A 19,670-nucleotide genomic window follows, 5' to 3' on the forward strand; every position below is an offset into this window, starting at 1 on the left:
TATCTCATTAAAATAATGTTGATCCGCAAAAATGGTATGTAGCCACTTTGTCGACATGACGAAACCAGAATGCTTACACCAGTATCCAGACACAGTTGTATTGCTAAATAAAGCATTTTAACATGCTTTATCAGCATGTTTAAAGTTAGAATGGAGCTGGCACTCTGGTTTTAACATACTGTAGTCACTGTCAACTTAGTTACTGATTTCAGCAACTTCCACTGTGTCTGTTTGCTGTTGTGACAGGCATGGATGGGATCAGCATTTGGAGGGCATGCTGGTTCCTGTAGTGCTACTTGAAGATCCCAGGGGTGGCTCCTAGGTTAGCTACTGTAGCTCTCAATTTAGGTGTATTTCTGAATGTGCTTTTACTATGAGGCCTTACAATAGACAATTACATGACCCAGACTGGGTACTGTTATCATGCAATATAGGTGTTGCCGGTATCAGAGAAGCCATGATGTGGACTGGTGGCTTACCATGTATTTGCAAATGCATGCAACAAACATCTCTGAATTTCTATTACCATATAGTTTTTCAAGTATTGTTGTAAGTACTGTTTAGTGTGCTGGGGGACAATTCCTTCTTCTGTTTTCTTATCGTCAGAGACCAAATGTTACAGACTCTCGAATCCAAAGAGCTTGTCAAGTCAAGATATGTTATATTCCAAGAGACACCACCACTTAAAACAAAGTTGGAATTGGATTTGCAGAACAATACAGTATGTGTTATTGGATATGCCAGCAGCTGAAGACATACCTGAACTAGAAACTACCAGCGTGGACATCCAATCCCAGAAAATAACCTATGCAAGATCAAACAGTGGAAAACCACCAAAGAGATATTATGAGGAGTTTGCAAATATCACATTCTGCGAACCCCAGAATATCCAAAAGGCAAAGTAAAGAAATGACTGGTATGAGTACAAATCTAAAATAGGCAATGAAGCTCTGGTGCTTAAAGAGACTTGGGACTAAATGTAATAGCCTCCAGGTTGCCGTAGTTGCGGGACTACTGTGAGTCTGCCCGTTTTTTTAAAGCAGCAATCATTTACAAGGCAAAACCAAGGGTGTCTTGCCTTGTAAATGATTGTTGCTTTTCATTTTGGGCAGACTCACAGAAAGTCTCGTACCTCCGGCAAATTGGAGGCTATTACATTTAGCCCTTTCAGGCATTGAGTATTATAAACTAAGAATCAATCATATGGCAAGAAGCATCATAGAAGATCCAAGCACACTTAGATGAGGAGCATCAATTTATCTGGGAGCTCATGAAAAAGGGATCTGTTGCTGTGGTTAACACAGCTAGTGAGAAAAATCCTGCTGGTTTGCTTGCCAAAAGAATAACATCACAGTCACTGGTCATGTTTCTGGAGAACAGTGGATAAGAATTTGCTTGAAATGTTGATATGTTCTTACTTGTCTAACGTTCAAATTATTTCTTTATAAATGCTTCATAAGTGACGCATTCGCCCTAACCAAGGTGCTCGCTGTTTGGTCTTATGCGCATGCATGGAGCCATTTTGTTACTGTGTTTGAGTCCCACAGTGGGACACAGACATGTTTCATTTAGCAATAAGGTTCGTATCTAGCGCCCTGCTTGTCTAGATATCTGTTATGGCAGCAAGGTTGTGAAGGAGGTAAAACCCAAACCTCTAGAAGTATACAAAATGGAGATATACAACCGCGCCTGAGTCAATTATCTTAATGGATGCGTACACAAATAATTGTCATGAATATTGTCAATGATAAATTATTAGTATAAATAACAATTGAAATGATGACCTACACAATGTATTCTTTTGGGAATTAGAACGTATTTTTAATCAGAAAAGTGGTGTATTAAAATTCACCTGATGCATGCATATAGGAATATAATGCAAAGTGTAAAAGAAAAAAAGGAGGGGGGGGGGGAGGGAGGCGGGTTTTGGGGGGAAAGAAAAACAGTTTCTGCAGTGTTCAAGGGGAGGAAAGCAGTAACAGAAATATTACTGTTTAGTAGGTTTGGAAGTGATATACACTGCAGTGATTAGTCTGTAATACACTCAGACCGGTGGCGTCCCACCTCTGTAGTGTTAATGTCCTTCTGAATGTCTGTATGACCAGAGCCGATGAGGTAGTATATATAAATGTCCTTTGGAGGTTCCAGAATGTGGGGTACCCCTGGTGGGCTGCTGGCAATATGGGATGTGACTGTGGCTGGTACTATGGTAGTTAGGACTCCGGACGCACCGTTTTCCCTTGCGCCACGATCAGCCGCGGTGTCGCTCTGAAAAGCGCACCGTGGTTCTCAGGGCAGCTGGGACGCGGTCACCGTCTTGGAGAGAGAGAAGGGAAAATGCTTCTAGCCCTGTTCGGCTGTCCGCTTTGCCTTCTCCTCTCCTACGGGGTCCCTTACCTTGTTCCCTCAGCTCCGTCTGTCTTCTTCTTGCCCGCAGCCGGTATCGCTTCTCCTCGGTGACCTCTCTTCCTTCCGGGTCGGTCCGGTCACGTGACCGCAGCGGTTGCTCGCTCAGTATGCTGTCCCTTCGTTCGTCCTCTGTTTCCTCTTCTTCTCCACGGCTCTGTATATAATTAATGATTGATATGGGATGTAATGATATTGAATGCAAAGTCTGCTCCTACGCGTGTCGACCCTTCTGGGTCTTCCTCAGGGAGTCCTTGAATGCCATCTTGAGTATGGGCTATTTATGCCCAGTATGGGCTATTTATGCCCATACTTGCTTACGTCCCCCTTATCTGTGACGTAAGCAAGTATGGGCATACTCAAGATGGCATTCAAGGTCTCTCCAAGACGGTGACCACGTCCCAGCTGCCCTGAGAACCACGGTGCGCTTGTCAGAGCGACACCGCGGCTGATCGTGGCGCAAGGGAAACCGGTGCGTCCGGAGTCCTAACTACCATAGTACCAGCCCCAGTCACATCCCATATTGCCAGCAGCCCACCAGGGGTACCCCACATTCTGGAACCTCCAAAGGACATTTATATATACTACCTCATCGGCTCTGGTCATATAGACATTCAGAAGGACATTAACACTACAGAGGTGGGACGCCACCGGTCTGAGTGTATTACAGACTAATCACTGCAGTGCATATCACTTCCAAACCTACTAAACAGTAATATTTCTGTTACTGCTTTCCTCCCCTTGAACACTGCAGAAACTGTTTTTCTTTCCCCCAAAAACCCGCCTCCTTTCCCCCCCCCCTCCTTTTTTTCTTTTACACTTTGCATTATATTCCTATATGCATGAGGTGAATTTTAATACACCACTTTTCTGATTAAAAATACGTTCTAATTCCCAAAAGAATACATTGTGTAGGTCATCATTTCAATTGTTATTTATACTAAAAATTTATCATTGACAATATTCATGACAATTATTTGTGTACGCATCCATTAAGATAATTGACTCAGGCGCGGTTGTATATCTCCATTATGTTTCATTTAGGTCTGGTGATCCTGCACATCCTGCACAAACCGCTGTATTGTTACACACAGCTACAGATGGGTTCACGGTTATCTTAACTAGTTTTCTGCACCTAGGCACAACATGACTTATTAGCATAAGCCCTTCATCTATTGTTCTCAACTGCAATACAATACAGAGAACAATACAGCAGGGTATTAAGTCATTACAGCAGGGGATTAAGTCCGACTGGCCAGTCTCAGTTAATCCTATTAAAGGTCAAGATAAATGTGGACCCATCTGTACCCTCAAACATGACCAGCTGGTCCTCTGTATGTACTGCTCAAGCTACACTCCATCCAGATCCACTGAGTGTATGACAATGAGTACGGCTATACAAGCATCTCTGCTACACTTCAATAAACCAAAATGATTGAATTTGAGGTTCCAAGAGGACATAAAAGATGAAATGGCAGAGACACATTCAGTAACATGGGCCAACATAGAAAGTGAGGGAGGATAGGTAGGTTTGGGTATGATCCTCAGTGAGGAGGACGAGGGCACGTGGCCAAGCTTGGTTATGTGAGTCGTTACAGTGCACCTGTAGGTCAAGCATGACACTGTGTGGTAAACAGGACCTTTTGCAGAGCATGGGAGGGATGCTCCACCACACACCTGGGTAGACTGGGACCTGCACGTTCTCCCTCCATTCGATCCCATTTAAATATATTGTCCCACAAACCAAAATGTATTTTTTTCATGTGGTTGGGACATGAAATGCAGAAATGAACCTACGCCACATTATGTTGTTAGAACTCTCTCCTTTTTCCAGTGTTCACTGTTCAGTGCTGCATAGACGCCTGCTTGTGCATTTATACAATAAGAACACTGTATAACATATTTCTCAGTGAGTCACATGGAGTGAGTATGAAGGTAATTACATCTTGTGTTGGCATATCATTTCGATAAAGAACCAAACTAGTACATTCTTTCCCTCTAATTAATATTACCCATCACTTGTATTCCTATTCATTAAACTGTAAGCTTTCATCTTAGAAAGGGAAATTGGATGTCTATAATTTTAAATGACAGTCTTACTGCTAATTTTTATATATAACCTATATGTTCTCTTACAGTAGGTGTTCTAATACTATGTCTACAGGTATTCTCGTTTAGATAGGTTTGTTATAATATCCCTTTAATCCTGGACACATGATTTACACAGGTTCTGTGGTTGATTAAATCCAGGTGAAATGCCGGTTTGAATTTAGCCAGCCAAAGAACCTGTGTGAATCATAACCATCCATGATTTAAAGTATAATGGCAAGTTCTCCTACATTGTTGCTGCAGTCATGTTAAACAGCCGTTCTAATCACTCCATGCTGTGACGTGACTCGGTAGCACCCGGCGTCTTTATGTGCAACTTTTTCCATTAAAATGTGATGTAGTTATATCGCTATTCTAAATGATATGCGGCATGTCTATATTCTGTGTGCAACTGCAGCTGTATCTGCATACGAACTGCTATGTTACATTGTATTGCTAGAAATCACTGTATAGTAGCATTTCGTATGTAGATACAGTCGCAGATGCACACAGAATATAGGCATGCTGCATATCATTTTAATCAGCAGAGTATGCTTGTGCATCCTATTCACATAGCATTGCAAATAAGACGCATTTTTGGGGGGAACAAAGATGCCCCGATTTTCGCAGAGCTGCCCAGGAACTGCTGGCTCACTCCTGCCAGGCATCTTGCATGTCGTATTAAGGCAAGATGTACCAGGGCCGGCAACAGAAATCTTTGGGCCCGGTACAATGACATCTCTGAGCCCCCCTCTGGCTGTGTGGAGTATGTGTGTCACAACTGCACCAATGCTAAAGTTACTAGTCAGGAGCCAGCAGTGCTGCAGGGGGTCTGGAGCAGGAGCCTGTCGGCATCAGCAGAAAGATCTCAGAGCCAATGACAGGGAGCCACAGCAGGACTGAAGCTCAGACAGGTCCTCACAGACACCAGCAGGAGCCAAGGTCAGCAGGAGATCAGGGAGCGATAGCCCGTTGGTGGTTACTGAGATGCCAGCACTTTGGGGCCCCACTGAATCATGCGGCCCGGTACTGGTGTCCCCTTTGACCCTCCCTGATGAGGACACATCTGTTCCTATAGGAAAATTCACTTTGACAAGGAACTCTGTAATCTCATTGGCATTCGTACAGTATTTACTAACATCAACATGGTGCACCTCAAAGAATAATACTAATCTATGGAAAGATTCTTGGGTTTTTCTATACATATTATTCTAACATACCCAAATGTATTCAATGCTAGGAGAAAGGGAGGACTTTTAAAAATCCTCACAGCAAACTATTGATTTAATCGACTCAGCTGTTTTTCACTCTTGCACTCTAGCAATTCCCCAAAGAAAGCAGGAAGCTGGTTTTCAATAAGTTGCTAAACCACTTACAACTTTATAAACAGCCAGAGAGAAACTAGATAAGCCTGCAAAAAAAAGTTCCAAATTAGGTTTTAAGCAAAGAAACTGCTTACCTGGATGTGTGCATGTAATTCAGAATACTAGATACTGCCAAATAACAGACGCTGAGAACTCCTGACACTCCAAATGACAGAATCGCCAATCCACATAGAACACAAAGCAAAAGCACGCCTCCCACTGCTACCACAACACCTTGAACACAAGAGAACACAATGATTACAATCAAGTCACAGTGATACAAAAAAAAATGTAGGCACTTAACTGCTTTGTTTCATTTCCTAAAACTGAGAAATGCATTTAATAAAATGAACAATTTTAAAATCAGCCTGTTGAGTCATGGGGTTGCAGGATAAGCTCGAATAGCATAAAGGAAAATAATGCTATTTACATTTTACATTATTGAAAGTTGGAATAATTAATAATAAAATAACATGAAGTTTCCAAGGAATAAATATAATAGTTGCCAGAACATATAATTACGGCAAACAAATGTAAAGTCATTGTGTTGCTTATCTGCAAAAAAAAGAAGAAGAAAAAAAAGAAAAAAAGAAAATGTAATCCCACAGCTCAATAAAACACAAAGGTTTCAGGTCATAATGCAGATTCCTGTCCCTCTGCTGTCCTTCAGTCCTCACTGGCAAAATACACAATGTTAGGGAAAGATATAAGCTACCGTACACACTATTGCTAAAAAGGGAAAATTGCTTCCACTTCACTTTAATATCATTTACATGACAGCCACGGTATTTGATGTAAATCTTTAACCCAGTGGTTTCCAAACTTTTTTGAATCACGGCACCCTAGAATATCAGAATTTTTTTCACGGCACCCCTAGGCCAAAGATTTCTTATTGAGAAATTTAGAAAGAAATATTACATTAAGTAGATCGCGTTTATATGTCATCCTTAGGGTCAGTTGTGTCGTGAGGGACAAGATTTGCTTCTGTTTGGCCACATATTTTATGACTGGCAGCCACCAGCACTGGTTTTGCCTATTATATTGACCATGAATAATTTGAATTGGTCCTGGACCACCAACCCAAGTCACCCCTGCAAGTGTCCCGAGGCGCCCCAGGGAGCCACGGCACACAGTTTGGGAACCTCTGCTTTAACCAATGGATACATATAACATGACATGAACCAGTGCTAAGACATATTTTCCTACACCTACAGATGTGTCCGCATATAACTATTACTTTTATGCCATATGATGCAAGAAGTCTCATACGATTCCTGTGCTATGCACTTTTTCCTACATTTTTGCAGCTTTTTCCTCAATTTGGCATTTTAGTTTGTATATAGGGCCTAATTCAGATCTGATCGCAGCAGCAAATTTGTTAAAAAATTTGCAAAACCATGTGCACTGCAGAGGGGGCAGATATAACATGTGCTTTTGGAAGTGCAAAACTGTTTCGGGTACGCCTGACCCTTTGCTATACCTGGAGGTCAAAAGGAACGAAAGGAGGTACTCTTAACCTTCGGAGCCGAAGGAGCAGTACTAGGTAGACACGCAGTCTTAGGGGAAGCTAAGTCAGCAAAAAATAAGAATTTACTCACCGGTAATTCTATTTCTCGTAGTCCGTAGTGGATGCTGGGGACTCCGTAAGGACCATGGGGAATAGACGGGCTCCGCAGGAGACTGGGCACACTAAAAGAAAGATTTGGTACTACCTGGTGTGCACTGGCTCCTCCCTCTATGCCCCTCCTCCAGACCTCAGTTAGGATACTGTGCCCGGAAGAGCTGACACAATAAGGAAGGATTTTGAATCCCGGGTAAGACTCATACCAGCCACACCACTCACACCGTATAACTCGTGATATTAAACCCAGTTAACAGTATGAACTACAACTGAGCCTCTCAACAGATGGCTCAACAATAACCCTTTAGTTAGGCAATAACTATATACAAGTATTGCAGACAATCCGCACTTGGGATGGGCGCCCAGCATCCACTACGGACTACGAGAAATAGAATTACCGGTGAGTAAATTCTTATTTTCTCTGACGTCCTAGTGGATGCTGGGGACTCCGTAAGGACCATGGGGATTATACCAAAGCTCCCAAACGGGCGGGAGAGTGCGGATGACTCTGCAGCACCGAATGAGAGAACTCAAGGTCCTCCTCAGCCAGGGTATCAAATTTGTAGAATTTAGCAAACGTGTTTGCCCCTGACCAAGTAGCAGCTCGGCAAAGTTGTAAAGCCGAGACCCCTCGGGCAGCCGCCCAAGATGAGCCCACCTTCCTCGTGGAATGGGCTTTCACAGATTTAGGATGCGGCAATCCAGCCGCAGAATGCGCCAGCTGAATTGTGCTACAAATCCAGCGAGCAATAGTCTGCTTAGAAGCAGGAGCACCTATTTTGTTGGGTGCATACAGGATAAAAAGCGAGTCAGTTTCCCTGACTCCAGCCGTCCTGGAAATATAAATTTTCAAGGCCCTGACTACGTCCAGTAATTTGGAATCCTCCAAATCCTTAGTAGCCGCAGGCACCACAATAGGTTGGTTCAAGTGAAAAGCTGATACCACCTTAGGGAGAAACTGGGGACGAGTCCTCAATTCTGCCCTATCCATATGGAAAATCAGATAAGGGCTTTTACATGACAAAGCCGCCAATTCTGACACATGCCTGGCCGAAGCCAAGGCCAATAACATGACCACTTTCCACGTGAGATATTTGAGATCCACGGTTTTAAGTGGTTCAAACCAATGTGATTTTAGGAAACTCAACACCACATTGAGATCCCAAGGTGCCACAGGAGGCACAAAAGGGGGCTGAATATGAAGCACTCCCTTTACAAAAGTCTGAACTTCAGGCAGTGAAGCCAGTTCTTTCTGGAAGAAAATCGACAGAGCCGAAATCTGGACCTTAATGGAACCCAATTTTAGGCCCATAGTCACTCCTGACTGTAGGAAGTGCAGAAAACGACCCAGCTGAAATTCCTCTGTAGGGGCCTTCCTGGCCTCACACCACGCAACATATTTTCGCCAAATGCGGTGATAATGGTTTGCGGTTACTTCTTTCCTGGCTTTTATCAGCGTAGGAATGACTTCCTCCGGAATGCCCTTTTCCTTTAGGATCCGGAATTCAACCGCCATGCCGTCAAACGCAGCCGCGGTAAGTCTTGGAACAGACAGGGCCCCTGCTGTAGCAGATCCTGTCTGAGCGGTAGAGGCCATGGGTCCTCTGATAACATTTCTTGAAGTTCCGGGTACCAAGCTCTTCTTGGCCAATCCGGAACCACGAGTATCGTTCTTACTCCTCGCCTTCTTATTATTCTCAGCACCTTTGGTATGAGGGGCAGAGGAGGGAACACATAGACCGACTGGTACACCCACGGTGTCACTAGAGCGTCCACAGCTATCGCCTGAGGGTCCCTTGACCTGGCGCAATATCTCTTTAGCTTCTTGTTGAGACGGGACGCCATCATGTCCACCTGTGTCCGTTCCCAGCGGTTTACCAACAGTAGGAAGACTTCTGGATGAAGTCCCCACTCTCCCGGGTGTAGGTCGTGTCTGCTGAGGAAGTCTGCTTCCCAGTTGTCCACTCCCGGAATGAACACTGCTGACAGTGCTAGCACGTGATTTTCCGCCCATCGGAGAATCCTTGTGGCTTCTGCCATGGCCACCCTGCTTCTTGTGCCGCCCTGTCGGTTTACATGGGCGACTGCCGTGATGTTGTCTGATTGGATCAGAACCGGCTGGTTTTGAAGCAGGGGCCTTGCCTGACTTAGGGCATTGTAAATGGCCCTCAGTTCCAGAATGTTTATGTGTAGGGACGACTCCTGACTTGACCAAAGTCCCTGGAAATGTCTTCCCTGTGTGACTGCGCCCCAGCTCCGAAGGCTGGCATCCGTGGTCACCAGGACCCAGTCCTGTATGCCGAATCTGCGGCCCACTAGAAGATGAGCACACTGCAGCCACCACAGTAGAGACACCCTGGTCCTTGGAGACAGGGTTATCAGTTGATGCATCTGAAGATGCGATCCCGACCACTTGTCCAAGAGGTCCCACTGGAAGGTCCTTGCATGGAACCTGCCGAACGGAATTGCTTCGTACGAAGCCACCATTTTTCCCAGGACTCGTGTGCAGTGATGCACCGATACCCGTTTTGGTTTCAGGAGGTCTCTGACTAGAGATGACAGCTCCATGGCTTTCTCCTGCGGGAGAAACACTTTTTTCTGTTCTGTGTCCAGAATCATCCCCAGGAACAGTAAGCGTGTGGAAGGAACCAGTTGTGACTTTGGAATGTTTAGAATCCAGCCATGCTGTTGTAGCACTTCCCGAGATAGTGCTACTCCGACCAGTAACTGCTCCCTGGACCTCGCCTTTATTAGGAGATCGTCCAAGTACGGGATAATTAAAACTCCCTTTTTTGGAAGGAGTATCATCATTTCTGCCATTACCTTGGTAAACACCCTCAGTGCCGTGGACAGTCCAAACGGTAGTGTCTGGAATTGGTAATGGCAATCCTGTACCACAAATCTGAGGTACTCCTGGTGAGGAAGGTAAATTGGGACATGCAGGTAAGCATCCTTGATGTCCAGGGATACCATGTAATCCCCCTCGTCCAGGCTTGCAATAACCGCCCTGAGCGATTCCATCTTGAACTTGAATCTCTTTATGTATGTGTTCAAGGATTTCAAATTTAAAATGGGTCTCACCGAACCGTCCGGTTTCGGTACCACAAACAGTGTGGAATAGTAACCCCGTCCTTGTTGAAGTAGGGGTACTTTGACTATCACCTGCTGGGAATACAGCTTGTGAATTGCCTCTAGTACAGCCTCCCTGCCCGAGGGAGTCGTCGGTAAGGCCGATTTGAGGAAACGGCGGGGGGGAGGCGCCTCGAATTCCAGTTTGTACCCCTGAGATACTACTTGAAGGATCCAGGGATCCACCCGTGAGCGAACCCACTGATCGCTGAAATTTTTGAGGCGGCCCCCCACCGTACCTGGCTCCGCCTGTGGAGCCCCACCGTCATGCGGCGGACTTGGAAGAAGCGGGGGAGGACTTTTGTTCCTGGGAACCTGCTGCGTGGTGCAGCTTTTTTCCCCTTCCTCTGCCTCTAGACAGAAAGGACCCGCCTTTTCCCCGCCTGTTTTTCTGGGTTCGAAAGGACTGTACCTGATAATACGGCGCTTTCTTAGGCTGAGAGACCAACCCCGAATAACTCCTCACCCTTATAAGGCAAAACTTCCATGTGCCTTTTAGAATCTGCATCCCCTGTCCACTGCCGAGTCCATAAGCCTCTCCTAGCAGAAATGGACAATGCACTTATTCTAGATGCCAGCCGGCAGATCTCCCTCTGTGCATCTCTCATGTACAAGACTGACTCTTTTATATGCTCTACGGTTAGCAATATAGTGTCCCTATGTCAATATTTTCTGACAGGGAATCTGACCAAGCAGCAGCAGCACTGCACATCCACGCTGAAGCAATAGCTGGTCGCAGTATAACACCAGTGTGTGTATATATAGACTTTAGGATAGCCTCCTGCTTTCTATCAGCAGGTTCCTTTAGGGTGGCCGTATCCGGAGACGGTAGTGCCACCTTTTTAGACAAACGTGTGAGCGCTTTATCCACCCTAGGGGGAGTTTCCCAACGTGACCTATCCTCTGGCGAGAAAGGGAACGCCATTAGTAATTTTTTTGAAATCACCAATTTCTTATCAGGGAAAGCCCACGCTTCTTCACACACTTCATTTAATTCTTCAGACGGGGGAAAAACTATTGGAAGTTTTTTCTCCCCAAACATAATACCCTTTTTTGAGGTACCTGGGTTTATATCAGAAAGGTGTAAAACCTCTTTCATTGCATCAATCATGCCACGAATGGCCTTAGTGGACATTAAATTTGACTCATCGTCGTCGACACTGGTATCAGTATCCGTGTCGACATCTGTGTCTGCCATCTGAGGTAGTGGGCGTTTTAGAGCCCCTGATGGTCTTTGAATTGCCTGGGCAGGCACGAGCTGAGAAGCCGGCTGTCCCGCATTTGGCATGTCGTCAAATTTTTTATGTAAGGAGTCGACACTTGCACGTAATTCCTTCCATAAGTCCATCCACTCAGGTGTCTGCCCCGCAGGGGGTGACATCACATTTATAGGCATCTGCTCCGCCTCCACATAAGTCTCCTCATCAAACATGTCGACACAGCCGTACCGACACACCGCACACACACACAGGGAATGCTCTTAAAGGAGACAGGACCCCACACAAGCCCTTTGGGGAGACAGAGAGAGAGTATGCCAGCACACACCAGAGCGCTATATAATGCAGGGACTAACTGAATTATGTCCCCTATAGCTGCTATAATATTTACTGCGCCTCAAATCTGTGCCCCCCCTCTCTTTTTAACCCTTTTCTGTAGTGTAGACTGCAGGGGAGAGTCAGGGAGCTTCCTTCCAGCGGAACTGTGAGGGAGAAATGGCGCCAGTGTGCTGAGGGAGAAGCCCCGCCCCCTTTTCGGTGGACTTTCTCCCGCTTTTTTCTGTATTCTGGCAGGGGTAATTACCACATATATAGCCTCTGGGGCTATATAATAAGAATTTACTTACCGATAATTCTATTTCTCGGAGTCCGTAGTGGATGCTGGGGTTCCTGAAAGGACCATGGGGAATAGCGGCTCCGCAGGAGACAGGGCACAAAAAGTAAAGCTTTAGGATCAGGTGGTGTGCACTGGCTCCTCCCCCTATGACCCTCCTCCAAGCCAGTTAGGTACTGTGCCCGGACGAGCGTACACAATAAGGGAGGAATTTTGAATCCCGGGTAAGACTCATACCAGCCACACCAATCACACCGTACAACTTGTGATCTAAACCCAGTTAACAGTATGATAACAGCGGAGCCTCTGAAAAGATGGCTCACAACAATAATAACCCGATTTTTGTAACTATGTACAAGTATTGCAGATAATCCGCACTTGGGATGGGCGCCCAGCATCCACTACGGACTCCGAGAAATAGAATTATCGGTAAGTAAATTCTTATTTTCTCTATCGTCCTAGTGGATGCTGGGGTTCCTGAAAGGACCATGGGGATTATACCAAAGCTCCCAAACGGGCGGGAGAGTGCGGATGACTCTGCAGCACCGAATGAGAGAACTCCAGGTCCTCTTTTGCCAGGATATCAAATTTGTAGAATTTTACAAACGTGTTCTCCCCTGACCACGTAGCTGCTCGGCAGAGTTGTAATGCCGAGACCTCTCGGGCAGCCGCCCAAGATGAGCCCACCTTCCTTGTGGAATGGGCCTTAACCGATTTAGACTGAGGCAGGCCTGCCTCAGAATGTGCAAGTTGAATTGTGTTACAAATCCAACGAGCAATCGACTGCTTAGAAGCAGGCGCACCCAACTTGTTGGGTGCATACAGTATAAACAGCGAGTCAGATTTTCTGACTCCAGCTGTCCTTGAACATATTTTCAGGGCCCTGACAACTTCTAGCAACTTGGAGTCCTCCAAGTCCCTAGTAGGTGCAAGGCACCACAATAAGCTGGTTCAGGTGAAACACTGACACCACCTTAGGGAGAGAACTGGGGACGAGTCCGCAGCTCTGCCCTGTCCGAATGGACAAACAGATATGGGCTTTTTTGAGAAAAAACCACCAATTTGACACTCGCCTGGTCCAGGCCAGGGCCAAGAGCATGGTCACTTTTTATGTGAGATGCTTCAAATCCACATATTTGACTGGTTTTAAACCAATGTGATTTGAGGAATCCCAGAACTACGTTGAGATCCCACAGTGCCACTGGAGGCACAAAAAAGGGGTTTGTATATGCAATACTCCCTTGACAAACTTCTGGACTTCAGGAACTGAAGCCAATTCTTTCTGGAAGAAAATTTACAGGGCCGAATTTGAACCTTAATGGACCCCAATTTGAGGCCCATAGACACTCCTGTTTGCAGGAAATGCAGGAAACGACCGAGTTGAAATTTCTTTGTGGGGCCTTCCTGGCCTCACACCACGCAACATATTTTCGCCACACGTGGTGATAATGTTGTGCGGTCACCTCCTTTCTGGCTTTGACCAGGGTAGGAATGACCTCTTCCGGAATGCCTTTTTTTTTCCTTAGGATACGGCTTTCCATCGCCATGCCGACAAACGCAGCTGCGGTAAGTCTTGGAACAGACATGGTACTTGCTGAAGCAAGTCCCTTCTTAGCGGCAGAGGCCATAAGACCTCTGTAAGCATCTCTTGAAGTTCCGGGTACCAAGTCCTTCTTGGCCAATCCGGAGCCATGAGTATAGTTCTTACTCCTCTACGTCTTATAATTCTCAGCACCTTAGGTATGAGAAGCAGAGGAGGGAACACATACACCGACTGGTACACCCACGGTGTTACCAGAACGTCCACATCTATTGCCTGAGGGTCTCTTGACCTGGCGCAATACCTGTCCCGTTTTTTTTTTTTTTTTTTTTTTTTTTTTTGGACGGGACGCCATCATGTCCACCTTTGGTATTTCCCAACGGTTTACAATCATGTGGAAAAAACTTCTCAATGAAGTTTCCACTCTCCCGGGTGGAGGTCGTGCTGAGGAAGTCTGCTTCCCAGTTTCCATTCCCGGGATGAAAAACTGCTGACAGTGTTATCACATGATTTTCCGCCCAGCGAAAAGTCCTTGCAGTTTCTGCCATTGCCCTCCTGCTTCTTGTGTCGCCCTGTCTGTTTACGTGGGCGACTGCCGTGATGTTTTTTTCCCACTGGATCAATACCGGCTGACCTTGAAGCAGAGGTCTTGCTAAGCTTAGAGCATTATAAATTTACCCTTAGCTCCAGTATATTTATGTGGAGAAAAGTCTCCATACTTGATCACACTCCCTGGAAATTTTTCCCTTGTGTGACTGCTCCCCAGCCTCTCAGGCTGGGCTCCGTGGTTACCAGCATCCAATCCTGAATGCCGAATCTGCGGCCCTCTAGAAGATGAGCACTCTATAACCACCACAGGAGAGACACCCTTGTCCTTGGATATTGGGTTATCCGCTGATGCATCTGAAGATGCGATCCGGACCATTTGTCCAGCAGATCCCACTGAAAAGTTCTTACGTGAAATCTGCCGAATGGAATTGCTTCGTAGGAAGCCACCATTTTTACCAGGACCCTTGTGCAATGATGCACTGTTTTTAGGAGGTTCCTGACTTGCTCGGATAACTCCCTGGCTTTCTCTTCCGGGAGAAACACCTTTTTCTGGACTGTGTCCAGAATCATCCCTAGGCACAGCAGACGTGTCGTCGGGATCAGCTGCGATTTTGGAATATTTAGAATCCACCCGTGCTGATTGTAGCAGTATCCGAGATAGTGCTACTCCGACCTCCAACTGTTCCCTGGACTATGCCCCTATCAGGAGATCGTCCAAGTAAGGGATAATTAAGACGCCTTTTCTTCGAAGAAGAATCATCAATTCGGCCATTACCTTGGTAAAGACCCCGGGGTGCCGTGGACAATCCAAACGGCAGCGTCTGAAACTGATAGTGACAGTTCTGCACCACGAACCTGAGGTACCCTTAGTGAGAAGGGCAAATTTGGGACATAGAGGTAAGCATCCCTGATGTCCCGGGACACTATATAGTCCCCTTCTTCCTGGTTCGTTATCACTGCTCTGAGTGACTTCATCTTAATTTGAACCTTTGTAAGTGTTCAAAAAAATTTTTTAGAATAAGTCTCACCTAGCCTTCTGGCTTCAGTACCACAATATAGTGTGGAATAATACCCCTTTTCTGTAGTAGGAGGGGTAATTTAATTATCACCTGCTGGGAATACAGCTTGTGAATTTTTTCCCATACTACCTCCTTGTCGGAGGGAGACTTGGTAAAGCAGACTTCAGGAGCCTGCGAAGGGGAAACGTCTCGACATTCCCATCTGTACCCCCGGGATACTACTTGTAGGATCCAGGGGTCCTGTACGGTCTCAGCGCCATGCTGAGAACTTGTCAGACGCGGTGGAACGCTTCTGTTCCTGGGAATGGGCTGCCTGCTGCAGTCTTCTTCCCTTTCCTCTATCCCTGGGCAGATATGATCTTATAGGGACGAGAGGACTGAGGCTGAAAAGACGGTGTCTTTTTCTGCAGAGATGTGACTTAGGGTAAAAAACGGTGGATTTTCCAGCAGTTGCCGTGACCACCAGGTCCGATGGACCGACCTCAAACAAGTCCTCTTCCTTTATACGGCCATACTGTGCCGTTTGGAATCTGCATCACCTGACCACTGTCGTGTCCATAACATCTTCTGGCAGTTATGGACATCGCGTTTATTCATGATGCCAGAGTGCAAATATCCCTCTGTGCATCTCGCATATATAGAAATGCTCTATAGTCAATAAAATACTGTCCCTGTCAAGGGTATCAATATTTTCAGTCAGGGAATCCGACCAAGCCACCCTAGCTCTGCACATCCAGGCTGAGGCGATCGCTGGCCGCAGTATAACACCAGTATGTGTGTATATACTTTTTATTATATTTTCCAGCCTTGTCAGCTGGTCCTTGAGGACGGCCCTATCTATAGACGGTACCGCCACTTGTTTTGATAAGCGTGTGAGCGCCTTATCCACCTTAAGGGGTGTTTCCCAACGCGCCCTAACTTCTGGCGGGAAAGGGTATACCGCCCATAATTTTCTATCGGGGGGAACCCACGCATCATCACACACTTTATTTAATTTATCTGATTCAGGAAAAACTATGGTAGTTTTTTCACATCCCACATAATACCCTCTTTTGTGGTACTTGTAGTATCAGAAATACGTAACACCTCCTTCATTGCCTTTAACGTGTGGCCCTAATAAGGAATACGTTTGTTTATTCACCGTCGACACTGGATTCAGTGTCCCTGTCTGTGTCTGTGTCGACCGACTAAAGTAAACGGGCGTTTTAAAACCCTTGACGGTGTTTTTGAGACGTCTGGACCGTACTAATTGTTTGTCGGCCGTCTCATGTCGTCAACCGACTTTGCAGCGTGTTGACATTATCACGTAATTTCCTAAATAAGCCATCCATTCCGGTGTCGACTCCCTAGAGAGTGACATCACCATTACAGGCAATTGCTCCGCCTCCTCACCAACATCGTCCTCCTACCTGTCGACACACACGTACCGACACACAGCACACACACAGGGAATGCTCTGATAGAGGACAGGACCCACTAGCCCTTTGGAGAGACAGAGGGAGAGTTTGCCAGCACACACCAAAAACGCTATAATTATATAGGGACAACCTTATATAAGTGTTTTCCCTTATAGCATCTTAATATATATATAAGCATATCGCCAAATTAGTGCCCCCCCTCTCTGTTTTAACCCTGTTTCTGTAGTGCAGTGCAGGGGAGAGCCTGGGAGCCTTCCCTCCAGCCTTTCTGTGAGGGAAAATGGCGCTGTGTGCTGAGGAGATAGGCCCCGCCCCTTTTTCGGCGGCCTCGTCTCCCGCTCTTAACGGATTCTGGCAGGGGTTAAATATCTCCATATAGCCTCCGGAGGCTATATGTGAGGTATTTTTAGCCAAAATAGGTATTCATTTGCCTCCCAGGGCGCCCCCCTCCCAGCGCCCTGCACCCTCAGTGACTGCCGTGTGAAGTGTGCTGAGAGGAAAATGGCGCACAGCTGCAGTGCTGTGCGCTACCTTTAGAAGACTGAGGAGTCTTCTGCCGCCGATTCTGGACCTCTTCTTACTTCAGCATCTGCAAGGGGGCCGGCGGCAAGGCTCCGGTGACCATCCAGGCTGTACCTGTGATCGTCCCTCTGGAGCTGATGTCCAGTAGCCAAGAAGCCAATCCATCCTGCACGCAGGTGAGTTCACTTCTTCTCCCCTAAGTCCCTCGTTGCAGTGATCCTGTTGCCAGCAGGACTCACTGTAAAATAAAAAACCTAAGCTAAACTTTCCTAAGCAGCTCTTTAGGAGAGCCACCTAGATTGCACCCTTCTCGGCCGGGCACAAAAATCTAACTGGCTTGGAGGAGGGTCATAGGGGGAGGAGCCAGTGCACACCACCTGATCCTAAAGCTTTACTTTTTGTGCCCTGTCTCCTGCGGAGCCGCTATTCCCCATGGTCCTTTCAGGAACCCCAGCATCCACTAGGACGATAGAGAAATTGTGGTTATTTTGCCAGCCAAGGTGATATTATTGCTGCTCAGGGCGCCCCCCCCAGCGCCCTGCACCCTCAGTGACCGGAGTGTGACGTGTGTATGAGGAGCAATGGCGCACAGCTGCAGTGCTGTGCGCTACCTTGGTGAAGACTGAAGTCTTCTGCCGCCGATTTTCCGGACCATCTTCTTGCTTCTGGCTCTGTAAGGGGGACGGCGGCGCGGCTCCGCGAACGAACACCAAGGACGGGTCCTGCGGTCGATCCCTCTGGAGCTAATGGTGTCCAGTAGCCTAAGAAGCCCAAGCTAGCTGCAAGAAGGTAGGTTCGTTTCTTCTCCCCTTAGTCCCTCGTTGCAGTGAGCCTGTTGCCAGCAGGTCTCACTGTAAAATAAAAAACCTAATATATACTTTCTTTCTAGAAGCTCAGGAGAGCCCCTAGTGTGCATCCAGCTCGGCCGGGCACAGAAATCTAACTGAGGTCTGGAGGAGGGGCATAGAGGGAGGAGCCAGTGCGCACCAGGTAGTACCAAATCTTTCTTTTAGTGTGCCCAGTCTCCTGCGGAGCCCGTCTATTCCCCATGGTCCTTACGGAGTCCCCAGCATCCACTAGGACGTCAGAGAAATCTTATTGAGATACTCTCCAAAAACTATGTTCCCCTTAAAAGGGAGCACCTCCAAGGTTTTCATAGAGTCCAGATCTACAGACCAGGACCGCAACCAGAGAATCCGGCGAGCCAGAATGGACGTAGTAGACGCTTTGGCCGTCAGAACACCGGCATCAGAAGCCGCCTCCTGAATGTAATAAGAGGCTGCAACAATATATGACAGACATTGTCTAGCATTATCAGGAAAATCAGACGGCAGCTCCGCTTCCACCTCCTGAACCCAGGCTGCAATAGCTTCTGCAGCCAAAGAAGCCGCAATAGTGGGCCTATGCACAGCTCCTGCAAGTGTGTAAATAGACTTAAAGCAACCCTCCACACGCTTATCCGTCAGTTCCTTCAGAGAGGTGACGGTAGTGACAGCAGAGTAGATGACACCACCAGACGAGTTACTTGCGAGTCCACCGGCGGTGGCGTTTCCCAATTTTTACTTAACTCCGCAGCGAGGGGATAGCAAGCTAGCATCTTCTTATGAGGTGGGATTCTCCCAGGATTCCTGACATATGTCAACCAAGTGGTCAGAATGAGGCAAAACTAATTTAGTAACCTTCTGACGTTTGAACCTGTCAGGTTTCTTAGAGGTATCTGCAGGTTCTGATTCATCTTCAATTTGAAGAATCAGCCTGATCGCCTCCAGGAGGTCAGGAACATCCACTTGTGAAATAGATTCCCCATCAGAAGCATCTGCATCAGTGTCTGAGGGGTCAGTATATATGCCATCTTCATCGGAAGAAGTATCCAAAACATGTGTGGATTGTGAGGAAGAAATGGCCCGCTTAGAGGACGAGGGTTAGGTTTCTGTTTAGCTATTGAGTGATTTAATTTCTGTAACTGAGTGGACAGGAGATCTGCCCTTGGCGGATTAACCGCAGGGACGATATGTGGCTGTAAAGTCATGGGAGGTCCCATAGGGGGCGCGAGTCTAATTACCAGCGTAGTCAGTAAAGTAGAGAAAGCAGCCCAAGGCAGGTATTGATGTGCCCCCGTTGCCGCAACCTGACTGGGGGGTAGAGAACCCCAGAACCTGGACCCTCAGTTGCTATGTTATCCTC

The 19,670-nt window shown here is 46.7% G+C and overlaps 1 protein-coding gene across 2 annotated transcripts in view; it reads right to left on the reverse strand.

The window, feature by feature from the left end:
* The window catches only part of LDAF1 (lipid droplet assembly factor 1), a 202,104-nt gene that overhangs the window by 46,963 nt on the left and 135,471 nt on the right, over nucleotides 1-19,670 (reverse strand). The window contains exons 4-5 of one of the 2 annotated variants that reach the window (XR_010182083.1): nucleotides 5,954-6,092; nucleotides 2,398-2,563 (exon numbers count right to left, since the gene is read on the reverse strand). Coding sequence is in view for 1 of the 2 variants with exons in the window: in XM_063934422.1 (XP_063790492.1) it covers nucleotides 5,954-6,092 (139 nt within the window). In the remaining variant the exon portion in view is untranslated. The remainder of the gene's footprint in view (nucleotides 1-2,397; nucleotides 2,564-5,953; nucleotides 6,093-19,670) is intronic. The other variant, XM_063934422.1, reaches the window with a different exon arrangement.

The sequence above is a fragment of the Pseudophryne corroboree genome, chromosome 7 (genome assembly GCF_028390025.1).
Source record: "Pseudophryne corroboree isolate aPseCor3 chromosome 7, aPseCor3.hap2, whole genome shotgun sequence".
Taxonomy (NCBI): domain Eukaryota; kingdom Metazoa; phylum Chordata; class Amphibia; order Anura; family Myobatrachidae; genus Pseudophryne; species Pseudophryne corroboree.